The sequence below is a fragment of the Halichoerus grypus genome, chromosome 5 (genome assembly GCF_964656455.1).
Source record: "Halichoerus grypus chromosome 5, mHalGry1.hap1.1, whole genome shotgun sequence".
Lineage (NCBI taxonomy): Eukaryota > Metazoa > Chordata > Mammalia > Carnivora > Phocidae > Halichoerus > Halichoerus grypus.
The window spans coordinates 12,969,460-12,982,246 of NC_135716.1; the positions used below are offsets into that span (position 1 = coordinate 12,969,460).

The window sequence follows — 12,787 nt, forward strand, 5'->3', positions numbered from 1 at the left end:
ACAAGTGAGTGGGATTTGGACTTGCATTTCGGTGTCCTGAATTCTAGTTCTGACTCTGCCACGGACTAGCTGTGTGACAATGATCTTACCCCAACACTTCTCCCAAGCCTGATCTTCCTCATCGGCAGCAACCAGGTCTCTAGACTCAGGGCTTGCTCTCTGTTTCTGCATCGGAGATGAATAACCCCGAGAACCTGTGTGACACGCCTACCGTACAGGAGCACTGTCCAGCAGTGCAGGCCCCTTTCACCAGGTCTTCACCCCCAACTACAGCCCACAGTCTGGGATCCCCAATTACAGGGCATCCTGCTGCATTACACTTGCTCGACATATGTAATCACCATGTCGGTGGTATCTCCACAGCCACAGAAAATTTAAATTGCCTCTTTCAGGTCTTAATATGATGTTTCTGGGCTGTTCCGCATGCTGCTCCTAAGAGGAAGGCATTTGCTTGACGTGCTCAGCAGCTACACTAATAACAGGGGGACGGTGGCGTGTCCCTGTTTATAGCACAGGGATAGCTGCATGTCTGTGAGCAGCAGGTCTAGCTTCAGAGTGGGCAGGTGGGGGCAAGGAAGGTGCAGGAGGGAAGGGAAAGATGCCTTTTCCATGTAAGCATCATTTGCATCTGTGATTTGGCAAAGAAAGAGAAAAAGCACCACGAACCTTAGATCGAGTCCAGGCACCCTGAAATGGAGAGCTGGTTTGTTAATATATTTAATCACCAGAAGGAAGGAAGGAGGGAAAGGGACATTGTCACAGCCTTCAGGATAAACTCAAGCTCCAAGCAGGGCATCAGGATTTGTGTGATCTACAGTCCCTCAGCACCAGCACCAGCACCGGCACGACCACTCTCTTCCTGGCTCCCACACTTCCCAGCCCTTGCCCTATGCCCCAGGCATGCTGGACTAACAGTGCTTGGCTGAACGGGTTGTAATCTCTCAGGACCCCTTGTACTTGTACATACATCTTTTTCCAGGCTAAATTCTACCCTTTCTTTAACACTCATTTGGATGCCACCTCCTCCAAGAAGCATTCTTGGACTACCCCCAGCAAGCCTAGGTTGGATCAGAGATCTCTCCTTTGTGTTTTTTCCAACCTGCAGGCTCACTCTCATCAGAGCACCTGGCAGTCCCAACTAGTGCCTTCCCAGTAAGTGGTCATCTCCTGAGGGAGAGAACTGCATCTTTATCTCTCCATCCCTAGCACACTGGGTAAATATGACAGGCTCTTAATTTGAAGAATGAGAGAGGGAGGAGAGAGAGAGAGGGGAGAGGGTGGAGGAGAGGGAGGGAGCAGGGAGAAGAGAGGGGAGGAACATTAACTGAATGAAGAGAGGGAAGAGACAACTGGGTGAAGTTCAGGAGTGTGATGAACTGAATTGTGTCTCCCAAATTTTATATTTTGGAGCCCTAACTCCCAAGGCGACTGTACTGAGACAGGGCCTTTGTGGAGGAGATTAAAATTAAATGAGGTCATAGGGTGGAGCCCTACTCCAATATGACAGGGTCCCTATAAGCAGCAACAGCAGTGGTACACACACAGAGCAAAGACCACGTGAGGACACGGGGAGAATATGGCCGTCTACAAGCCACGGAGAGAGCGCTTAGGAGACACAAACTCTGCCAACAGCTTTCAGAACTGTGAGAAGGTGAATTCCTGTTGTTTAAGCCACTGATTCTGTGGTATTTGGTTATGGCAGTCTTGGCAGACTGATACAATAAGTGGTAGAAATGTTCAGCCCGGTTGCACCCAGACAAGGGAAGAAGAAAGAGGAGTGTGTGGCCGCAGTGGTGGTTTGCTTCTCAGATGTCTCTCCACACAGAACCTGCTGGAAGGAGCTCAGAGAGCCTCCAGTGCCACATCGTGAGGATCTGGCAGATGCTCACGCCGAGGGCCCAGGGCCTTGTTCTCAGGGCTGCTCCCAGCTGATGACTGCGCACAGCAGGGAGACTAGGACCAGGCCATTTCACCTCTCAGTGCAGGAGGCCTTGAGGGGACAGTCGGCTCTGGCTTCCTCATCTGTTGGCTGAGACTTCATCAGAGCTGCAGTGGGGTCTCAAGCTCTTCCTGCCTCCTCCTACTTCCCCTCTACTTCCCAAGGGCCAGGCCCAGACCACAGGAGGAGCCTCTTTCCCCCTCCCCGACTCACTCTCCTTTTGGTCCTGCACCAGCATTTCCCCCAACAAGGCTCTTGCCCATTTATTTCTGTCTCGCACCTGCTTTCCAGAAAACTGAAACTGACAGAGGTGGGCAGAGGGATGCTCTTTGCTTCATAATCATCACCTATTTCTATTACCCTAGCAACCTGGAGAGGAGGCAGTTTTCTTCCCACTGTACAGAGGAAGAAACTAAGCATGATGGAGATGAGCAGTCATGAGGCTGGTCACGAAGGGGCTACATTCTGCTTGTGCCATGCCTTCTTTCAGTTCACACACCTTTGCCACCACCCTTCACCCCACCCCACCCCCAAACACCACTTCTGCAGAGCCAGTGAGCAGCAATTTCTAATGCTGGACAGCTCTTGTCACCTTTCCAAGGGGATGTCTCCAGGTGGCTTCCATAGTTTTGGGCTTTACTCCCCACAAGTACACAGCCAGTCACTCTCTGAAGCCTGGGGACTCATCCCTTGAGATGAGACTTGAAAGATAAAGAAATGTTCAAAGGACAGACCAGGGGCAGCAGGACCTTCTTGGCAAGAGAGGCCAAGGTCTGTGGTCAGAGGGAGACTAGTGTGTGGTCTCATGATGGGGAGAATGGAGGGATAATAAGACTAAATGTGGAGCCCAGAGCCACAACACAGAGAGATCCATCTTCTTACTTTCGAGCCCTAAGCTCCCGGCGGTGCCTAGCACTTGGCAGGCACTTAATAAACATGCACTACAGTGATTGGCCAAGAAACATAACCATTGAGCTTATTAGGATCAGTTTGACTCCTGGGTTAATGTATTCAGAATAGAAATTAGCAGTAGATTTATCCTCTTTGACTTTCCTCCTTTTTTATTTCATTCCATCATTGAAGTTTGGGGTGATTTCAAGGCAGAGGTAAGTCAGGACAGGCAGAGCTCTTTAAAAGAAAGTAGACTTTGATACCACCCTGTTGATGCTTCATTCCATCTGTTCTGGGGGTACGAAGTACAGCAGTTCCCAAAGAGTTAACTCCTGGCAGTTTCCAAATCTGCAACCTTCAGAGGCCAGCAGGTCCCTCCATCTCCACCTCTAAATCAATCACACAAGATTTTCTGAAACCATCAGTCTAAGTTGTCCTTTGATCATTATCTTGTCCCCTGTTATAAACCTGTTCTCTGTCTTGCCCCAGCAGCAGGGGAGACAAGCTGCCTGTTAGCAGACTGACTGCAGATTCCTTGGAAGAGGCCGCCTGCTGGTGCTTTCACTCTGCAGGACTTCAAAGGGGAGCCCCACACATTTAAACACCATGGGGGAGAAATGCTGGAAAGTGGGGCACACTCTACCTAGTGAGGCCTCGCAGTGTTGTCTCTCTTGCCTTCTGGCAGAGCCATTCTCCAAGGAGCCGCAGTGATGACAAATACTGGTTCAGGAAATGGAGTAGATGCAACAAGCAGAAGTGGAATTTTAAGCAGCACCGAGTGCCTCTGGACTAGAAGTTTCTCTCCACTGGACCTCAATTTTCTTATCTATACAGTGAATAGATTAATGATCTTGTAAGTGCCCTTCTGATCTAGGGCATATGTCTATTTCTGGGGAAATGGATGGATGGATATCAGAAAACTAAATTCAGTAGACAGGTGATAAAAGGTAATAAAGATGATGATAGAGATAGCTAGCTAGAACAGAACAAGGGTTTACTGCATAACAGGGCTAAGTAAGGTAATACAGAAATCACCTCATATTGCCTCATAGATGCCTCAGAGATGGACAAGAACTAAAAACTACAAAAGCAGTCGAGAAGCTCATTGGTTCTTAGAGTCATCAAAAGAAATGAGCCAGATGCAATTGCCAGATTTGTATATTCAACTGCCTACTTGCCATCTTCACTTGAATGTCTCACATGTATCTATCTCAGAATCAACTTGTTAAAGATCTGACCCCAATCTCCCCTTTGCTTCCCCTCTCTCAGGGACAGGGACTGCCCTCTGTCAAGTTTCTTAGACCAGAAATCTGAGAGCCACTCCTGACCCTCCTTCTCCTTAACTCTTATGAGTAGTTTTTCACCAAGTCCTATGAAGTTGACTTCAAAAATACTCAAATCACCCACTTTTCAACCCTTCATTGACCTTGTCCTAAGTCAAGACATCATCATCTTTTTTCTAGACCACTCCAGGGGCCTCTATCTGTCCTCCCTGCTTCTCCGTTTGCCACCACCCCTTGCTTTAATCCAATCTCCACACAGCAGGGAGAGATTAGGCCACTTGCCCTCTCCAAACCCTTCAGTGTCCCCTTTTGCACTTTGGATAATCCAAATAGTTTGCCATAGCAGCAAATCCCTCTCCATGTGACCCAGCTGACTTCCCCAGCTTCATCTTGTGCCATGCACCCTCTCCCTCCCTGTGCTCTAACTATAATGCTATTCTTTCATATCCTCAAATAAGACCAAGTTATTTCTCACTTTGGAGCCCTCACTCCCATACTCCTTAAGCCTGACCCATCCTGTCCCTTAAGCTGATTGATTTCTATCCATCTGCCATCATAAGCATCACTTAAAAGATATTATCTGACTCCTCAATTAAACTAGGCTCCCAGTTACACCCCCTCTTAGAACTCTCTACTTGTCTTTGTGAATCCCTATGACAATTTGGAACTCTGTATTTATATATGTGATTGCTTGTTTAAAGTATGTCTCCTGAATCAGCCTGTAACATCCACCAGGGCAGAGACTGGGTTTTTTATTGCTGTTGTTCACCACTGTAATCCCCAGTACATAGTTCCAAATATATGTAAGTCATTAAATATTTGTTGAATTGTTGAATGAATGAAACTATTGTATCTCCAATATCTTCTCATAAAAATTGGTGCTGAGGTTCAATGTCTTAAAGAGTATTTCATTATTTTTTCAGCTAAACCTCAAAACTACTTGGAAAAGAAGGTATCTCCAAATTAACTTTGTAGGTCCTAGGAATCAAGAGATTCAGAGTCGAAGAGAAGTTAAGGGCCTTCTTATCCAACCTCCAACCTGAAACTCAGAGTTTTTATTTTTCTAACCTTGCTGACCTTCACTATAAAAAGTATCAAATAAATAAATAAAATCTTTAAAAAAAAAAAAAAGTATCCGTCAATGACTGTTCTGAAGTGTTGGGATTACAGGACCTTTTCTTTTTAACTCTTTTCCAATGGATTGTTATGTCATCACTCTCATAATAAAACTAATGAGTATAAATGCATTTTCACTCTCTGGCTTAGCGAATAGGGTCGAATCTGTGCATAGGTGGAAGATTTGCTGAGATTCGGTATTAACCATCAGCATCATTACCACAACAAACATGTATTGAGCAGGACCTATTTAATGTGAGGATCTAGGTTGTCTTTTTTGCAACAAGGTAACTGCAATCCAAAAAGATGGAGGATTTCCTCCCCCTCCCGCCCCCCCCCACAGGTTCCACAGCTGATAAACATAACACTAACTTAAATGTCTGACTTCAAAATCCACACAAGTCAAAAATTTAGAAATGAAGGCAGATCCCTGAAGCAATTTATCAATAATCACACAGATTACTGCCAGGTTCTACATGCCCATCTCTAAATTCTAAATTTCCCACCTACTGAATTGCCTCTTCCCCTCTAGCAACATCTTTCTTAACTAGTTCCTATTTTATTACATTTTTAGTGAGTGATTAGAAAGTCAATACCTATTTCATGAAAATACTTGCAAAATGGAAAGAGGATTAACCCACAATTCAGCCAAGCATAGGCAATGTCGTTCATTTTAACAGTCCAGATGAGTAAAGTTTCATGCTTATAGCATCATATCTGCTATAGAGATTATCAGTGGTAACATTTCTTTTCATGCAGAAAGCAGATACCAGTGTTCTTGCTATTTTTTAAATTATCAAACAGTAATCAATCACGTCCACTGAAATGTTGATCTAACAATCATTGCTGGTTAATACTGACTGACTAATTTAAAAGTTTCAAAGGAGATGTATACAATTTGCCCAAGGTGACTTCAAAATAATGCCCCAATCCAGTTAATGTTTACATCCCTAAGGTGCTCACCTCCACTAAAAACCAGCCTTGCACATCAGCTCCACAGGAAAGGATAGCTCATGCCAGAGTTAAGGGTGGGCTCCAAGATAAAGAGCAACCCAGCCGGAAAGCCGAGGTTCAAACACATCTGGTTTCCATTAACTGGGTTTGCAACAGCCTCTTCAAAGGCAAAGAACATTCCTCCCTCCAATCTAAAAATTCCTGCTTTCTCCAAGATGGCAGATCCAGGAAAAAGTCCTGAATCAGAGAATTGAGCTCTCAAAGAATTACACTTTTATGCTGATTTTAGACAAGTTTTATTTTGTGATGCAACTGATACATGTTTATCATGAAAAAAAGCAGAAAAACACCATTCATCACAACATGGATTAACTGATATCACTATTGTTTTTGAAAATATGTAACAAAATGAAGTCATGCTAATTGTTTTCACATATCCTATATTGTCATGATCCTTTCTAACATTTTAAAGGAACCTGGTTTCCAACTGAGAATAGGTATGTTAAGGTCATCAATCAATCCTTTTTGACATTTGTACATTTAGATTGCTTCCAATTTTTCCCCATTATAAACGCTTCGGTAATGAGCATCTTCTCCTTCAAATCATTCTACAAAGATTTATTGGGCTTCTAAAAAATGCCTGGCACATAGCACCTAAATTTTTGCTTATATTCTTAATTACTCCTTTAAGATAAATTTCCCAGAAGTGGAACTGTTGGTCAAAACACACTTTTCAGAATTTGGAGTTGCCAATTGCTCCCCCCGCCTCCGAGAGATTGTATCAATAGATACTTCTATCAACACCACCTGAGATTATCTCCCTCAGCTGGACTTTGCCAAGGAGGGCAAGCAGGTGCAGCTGCTTTAGAGCGGTGCTGCTCAAAGTGGTCTTTGGACCAGCATCATCAGCATTATGTAGAAATGCAGATTCTTGGGTTCTACCCCTGAGATCTTCTCAATCAACATCTCTGGTAGGTGGGACCCAGTAATCTGGATTTTAATAAGCTCTCCACATAATTCTCTAACTCATTAAAGTTTGAGAAACATTGACCTCAAGCACAAGAAACAGATCTATGAGTACCATCAAGCAACACACATCTTCCCGACTACCCCCACTGTTTTGTTCTTTCTCAATAACCTTCCTGAAACTGACTGATAGCTAATTCTTCAACAGACGCCCCAGAGCATAATAAACTCAGCTTTTCAGCTAGTCTGGCAGGACAATGAACTTCAGAACTGAAGTGGACAAAATATAGAGGCAAGTAGAAGGGAGAGAGGGATAGGGTCTTCCACGTGGGGATGGAGATGAAGGGCCACAGGGTTTCTTTGGGAAGGGTGGCATGTGGAACCTGGATGTTACTTGGACAACCAGCTTTCGAGGTCTGCCTCATCTCACTTGTAACTCTATAACCTTGGACAACTACTTAATACTATTGATCCTCAGTTCCCTCTTTTGTTTATCAGGAATAAACATCCCATGTTGCAGGTTGTTGAGAGGTTCATGAATGATAAGCAATGTGAAATACTTTGGAAACTGTAAAGCCCTGTCCACGTAAGGGGGTAACATTATTATCACAGACCTGGCTGTAGGCAAAGGTTGCCCTTCCTGTGCTTTCCCTCCTCCCCATTCTGACCATGAAATTCACTTCTTCCCCCAAACCTTCAAAGGCCCCACTTATCAGTCATCAACATACAAAGCAAACTGCCTCCTTGGCCTCCTTTTAAGAGGTATCACTTACACTTCCCAGTTGGAATATTATCTTCCTTATCTCAAGACTGCAGAAATGCATGGCCCACCACCTCTGTAAGTTGGATGGAAAATCACTTAGATGGAGCACCCCAGTTGCAGGGAAGGAAAGAGACTGTGAAAGTTCAAAACACTGTTGGGGAAGACAGCATGACATTTGGGGCTCAGAACAGGAGCTCAAATCTTGACCCTCTCATTAGGAAGAAGGCGTCTTTGGGCACTACAAGAATAACATGGCCAAAGGAGAACTCTAGATTTCCCTTTGAAAACCTGTTTTCACCCAGATTTTCCCATCTTAGGAGAGAGTGGCATGTTTTCTCATAACAGAAATCTGAATTATCCTTGATTCCTTTCTTTCCCTCATCTTCCAGGTCTAATTAGTCATGATGAACTATTAACCATAAGCAACTTGCTCAACCTCTCTGAGCATCAGTTGACTCCTCTGAAAAACAAGGTATAAAAACATAGCTCATTCCAGGCTGTTCAAGAATTAATTTAGACAGCCTTCTAATCCTTGACCATCCACCCTGCAGAAAGCACCAACAATCACTATACAGTGTGAAGTGACACCTCTGAGAGCCATTGCATAAATATACATGGGACTCAAGCTATATTTCAGGCACTATATAAGGGACATAGCATTGAAAAGGACAAGAGGATTCCTGTTCTCCTGGAGTTTATAATCCAGAGGGTAGAAAGCTAGAGGGAGAAACAGACAAAAGAAACAACAAGAAGAATTTCAGATCAGAATAGATGTTGTCCAAAGAGAGACTTAAGATAAGATAATTTGGGAGAGAGTAGATATGTGGCTGCCTAAAATGGGTGGTCGGGGCTGGCCTCTCTGAAGAGGTCACATGTAGGCTGAGGTTTGAATGACAGGAAGAAACCAGCCATGTAAACAGGATGAAGAGACAAGTCACTCCAGACCAAGGGAATAGCCAGTGCAAATGCCTTTCAGCTTGAGTGAACTTGGAAAGTCAAAGGAATATCAAGCAAGTTAGCATGGCTGGAACATGGAGAACACAAGGAGAGAGGTAATGAATAGAGTCACAGGAGTGGTACAATCAGATCACAGGGGGTTTTGCAAACCAAGGAAAGAAGTTTGAATTTGTCTGTTTATTTCTTTGTTTCAATGACAAGAAAACCGCAAAGAGTCTTAAGTGGAAGAGTGATTTGGTCTTATTTTTCTTTTTAAAAGATCACCCTGAGTGCTTCCTGGGGAATGAATTGCAAGAGGACATGAGTGGAAGAGAACCAGTGGGGACAGTATTTGTGATGGCTCAGATAAGAGAAGATGGTGGCTTGGACTGGGGTAAAGACCAGGGAGCTGGAAGAAGTGGACAATTCTGGATGCGTTCTGAATATAAAGTCCAGAGGACTTGGTGACCAATTAGGCCTGAAAAGTAGACAAAAGAAAAAAAAAAGTCAAAAAGATCAAGGATAACTCAGTTTCTGGTGTACAACACTATGAAGCTACTTAATGGGATGGCAAAACCCAGGGAGAGCAGGTTTGTAGTGAGAAATAAAGAGTTCTGCTTTAGTCACATTATTCTTGTGATGCCTGCAGCATGCATGTAGGGATATCAAGTTGGCATTTAGATATGTCTTGAGTTGCAAGGTGTGTTGAGGGCTGGAGGTAAACATTCAGGAGTAATCGGAATCCCAGATTCCATTCAAGGACCTACTTTTTAAATGTGTTACACATTGATATGCTCCAGACTCTTGGCTATACCTTAGAAAAATACAGGTGGAAGACATAGCTTCTGCCCTCAAGGTACTCTGCCGTGAGGAAAAGAGACAGATACACAGAAAAGTATATCATACCATTTGTCAGTACTAGGATGGATGGAAGTTTTTATGGGGTGCTAACCTGTATGACCTTCAACCATGGCCTTGGGCTCTTCTGGTCCTCAGTTCTATCACTCACAAACCAGGGTAGTACCACCTGTCTTGCTAACAGGGAAATAGGTACATTTCAAAGGAAATGATGTAGATGGAAGTGAATGAAAGACACAGAGCCTTGCATTATTATCCCACTGCAAAGAGGGAGAAAGCTGGCATGAAGAGTGTATTCAAAGATTTACCAGCAAAACACAGGGCTAAGTTCTGGCTGATAGGACTTAAAGGAGCCTGTCTATCTAATCACTGCAGCAGGAAATGTAATTCTTCACAAAGCCAATGTTCTGTGAGGGAATTTGCATGAGGTCTGAGATAGGATGGAAAAGTTTCTCTGCTGCTGCTGCAGCTGAGTGATAGCTCCTAAAAAACAGGCACGCCGTACTTGGTGGCTGTTTGTTTTATACCAGCTCACCCTTGACCTTTAGCAAAAGTTTAACCTTTAAACTTTCCACCAATGACATCACGTTGTCCAATTGTGAGAGCAATGAGCCATGGAGGGGACATGCCTGGTTCAAACTTTGACACCATCCCTTACTAACTGTGGCATGTGACTCAGTCCCTTAGCCTCAGTTTCTGGAATTATAATGTGGTTGTGATAACCATCTCCCAGGTAACTTTAAGGATTTATCAAGACAATGAAAATGTTGTGGAATCATGGTGGCAACTGAGAGTGGATCCAGCAGGACAGGAAAGAGGAAGAAGAAGAAGTAGAGCAGTTGGTTCTGATGGAATTGTCCGGAGTTATTGAATCAGACTTTCTATCAAAATGTGAAAATAAATACAAGATTAGGGGACTTGACACTGAGACGCCCATTCTTTTTTTTTTTTTCATCCATTTCCTTATATTCTTTTTTAAAATTTTTTTATTATGTTCTGTTAATCACCATACATTACATCATTAGTTTTTGATGTAGTGTTCCATGATTCATTGTTTGCATATAACACCCAGTGCTCCATGCAGAACGTGCCCTCTTTAATACCCATCACCAGGCTAACTCATCTTCCCACCCCCCTCCCCTCTAGAACCCTCAGTTTGTTTCTCAGGGTCCATCGTCTCTCATGGTTCGTCTCCCCCTCCGATTCCCCCCCTTCATTTTTCCCCTCCTGCTATCTTCTTCTTTTTGTTTTTTTTAAACATATAATGTATTATTTGTTTCAGAGGTACAGATCTGTGATTCAACAGTCTTGCACAATTCACAGTGCTCACCATAGCACATACCCTCCCCAGTGTCTATCACCCAGCCACCCCATCCCTCCCACCCCCCACCACTCCAACAACCCTCAATTTGTTTCCTGAGATTAAGAATTCCTCATATCAGTGAGATCATATGATACATGTCTTTCTCTGATTGACTTATTTCGCTCAGCATAATACCCTCCAGTTCCATCCACATCGTTGCAAATGGCAAGATTTCATTCCTTTTGATGGCTGCATAGTATTCCATTGTATATATATACCACCTCTTCTTTATCCATTCATCTGTCGATGGATATCTTGGCTCTTTCCACAGTTTGGCTATTGTGGACATTGCTGCTATAAACATTGGGGTGCATGTACCCCTTTGAATCCCTACATTTGTATCTTTGGGGTAAATACCCAGTAGTGCAATTGCTGGATCATATGGTAGCTCTATTTTCAACTTTTTGAGGAACCTCCATACTGTTTTCCAGAGTGGCTGCACCAGCTTGCATTCCCACCAACAGTGTAGGAGGGTTCCCCTTTCTCCGCATCCCCACCAACATCTGTCGTTTCCTGACTTGTTAATTTTAGCCATTCTGACTGGTGTGAGGTGGTATCTCATTGAGGTTTTGATTTGGATTTCCCTGATGTGAGAGGCCCATTCTACAAGTGGGCAGCTATGTCCTTGCTGGAGAGTATGAAGACACTTGTGGAACCTATGTTACATTTGAAGCAAATGTTGAACATGGTGATGCAGAAGGCAGTAATAAAACAATACTAAAATATAAATGCCATGCAATTATAGCTCAGCATGACAAGAACTTTTTTGACAGAAAAGAAAGAAGGAGAAGAAAGCATAGGTGGTGTGAAATGCCTGCAAATCAAGGACAACGATTTCTCCTATAGACCCAACATGATTTGTAGCTTTCCGTGTGAAAATGAAGATGACACCATTGTAGCTCCAGCTTCAGATAAATCTTTGGAGTTGGAAGAGCAAGAGATTCAAAGGAAAAATAATTCAAACCTGAGTAATGAACAGGGTGAATCACTGAACTTGGAAGTAGAGAATTCTGGTCCTCTTCTTGATATCCCTTCTTCTGAGATGGAAGGTTCTGTTTTTTTATGGAAACTCCAGATATTGCCTTGGAAATCACTCTTAGATGAAATATTTCTCGTTATAACTAGTAACAAACTTTTTGGAGTTTTTATATAAAATAACTGACCGTGTAACTTTCAGTTGTTCACTATTTTATTAGTTTTGTTGGTTATACATGCATTTCTGATTATAACATAGTTTAATATACCCGTCATTAAGGACCCGATATGAACTGAATTTTTAAAAATCCGGTATAAATGACTATAGGGACCTTTCTCTGATAAGTCCTTTAAATTGGAAGTTTTATTAAGGTAAGTGTATAAGTTTTTTTATTGCAGTCATCACAAATTACTGCAAACTTGGTGGCTTAAAATGACACAAGTGTATTATCTTACAGCTTTGTAAGTTAGCTGTCTGACATGGGCCAGGCTAAAATCAAGGGTTTGGCAGGACTTCATTCTTTTCTGGAGGTTGGGGGTGGAAGAGACTCTGTTTCCTTGTTCATTTGGTTGTTGACAGATTTCAATTCTTTGCCAACACTGACACTTTGAAGCATCAGTGTCCCATTTTCTTGCTGTCATCTGATGGCCATTTCCAGCTTCTAGAGGCTGCCTACATTCCTTGGCTTATGGCCCTCTTCTCTTCAAAGCCAGTAAATCTCTTGCTTCTTCCATCATCCTAT

General features: G+C 43.2%; 1 protein-coding gene across 1 annotated transcript in view; it reads left to right on the forward strand.

Annotated features, from left to right (window-relative positions):
* Positions 1-12,222, forward strand: part of LOC118530823 (general transcription factor 3C polypeptide 6-like) — a 38,101-nt gene extending 25,879 nt beyond the window's left edge. The window contains 4 exon segments of the mRNA XM_078071660.1: positions 9,129-9,242; positions 10,499-10,637; positions 11,666-11,812; positions 11,814-12,222. Coding sequence (XP_077927786.1) covers positions 9,129-9,242; positions 10,499-10,637; positions 11,666-11,812; positions 11,814-12,222 — 809 coding nt within the window.
* Positions 12,223-12,787: the final 565 nt, after the last annotated feature.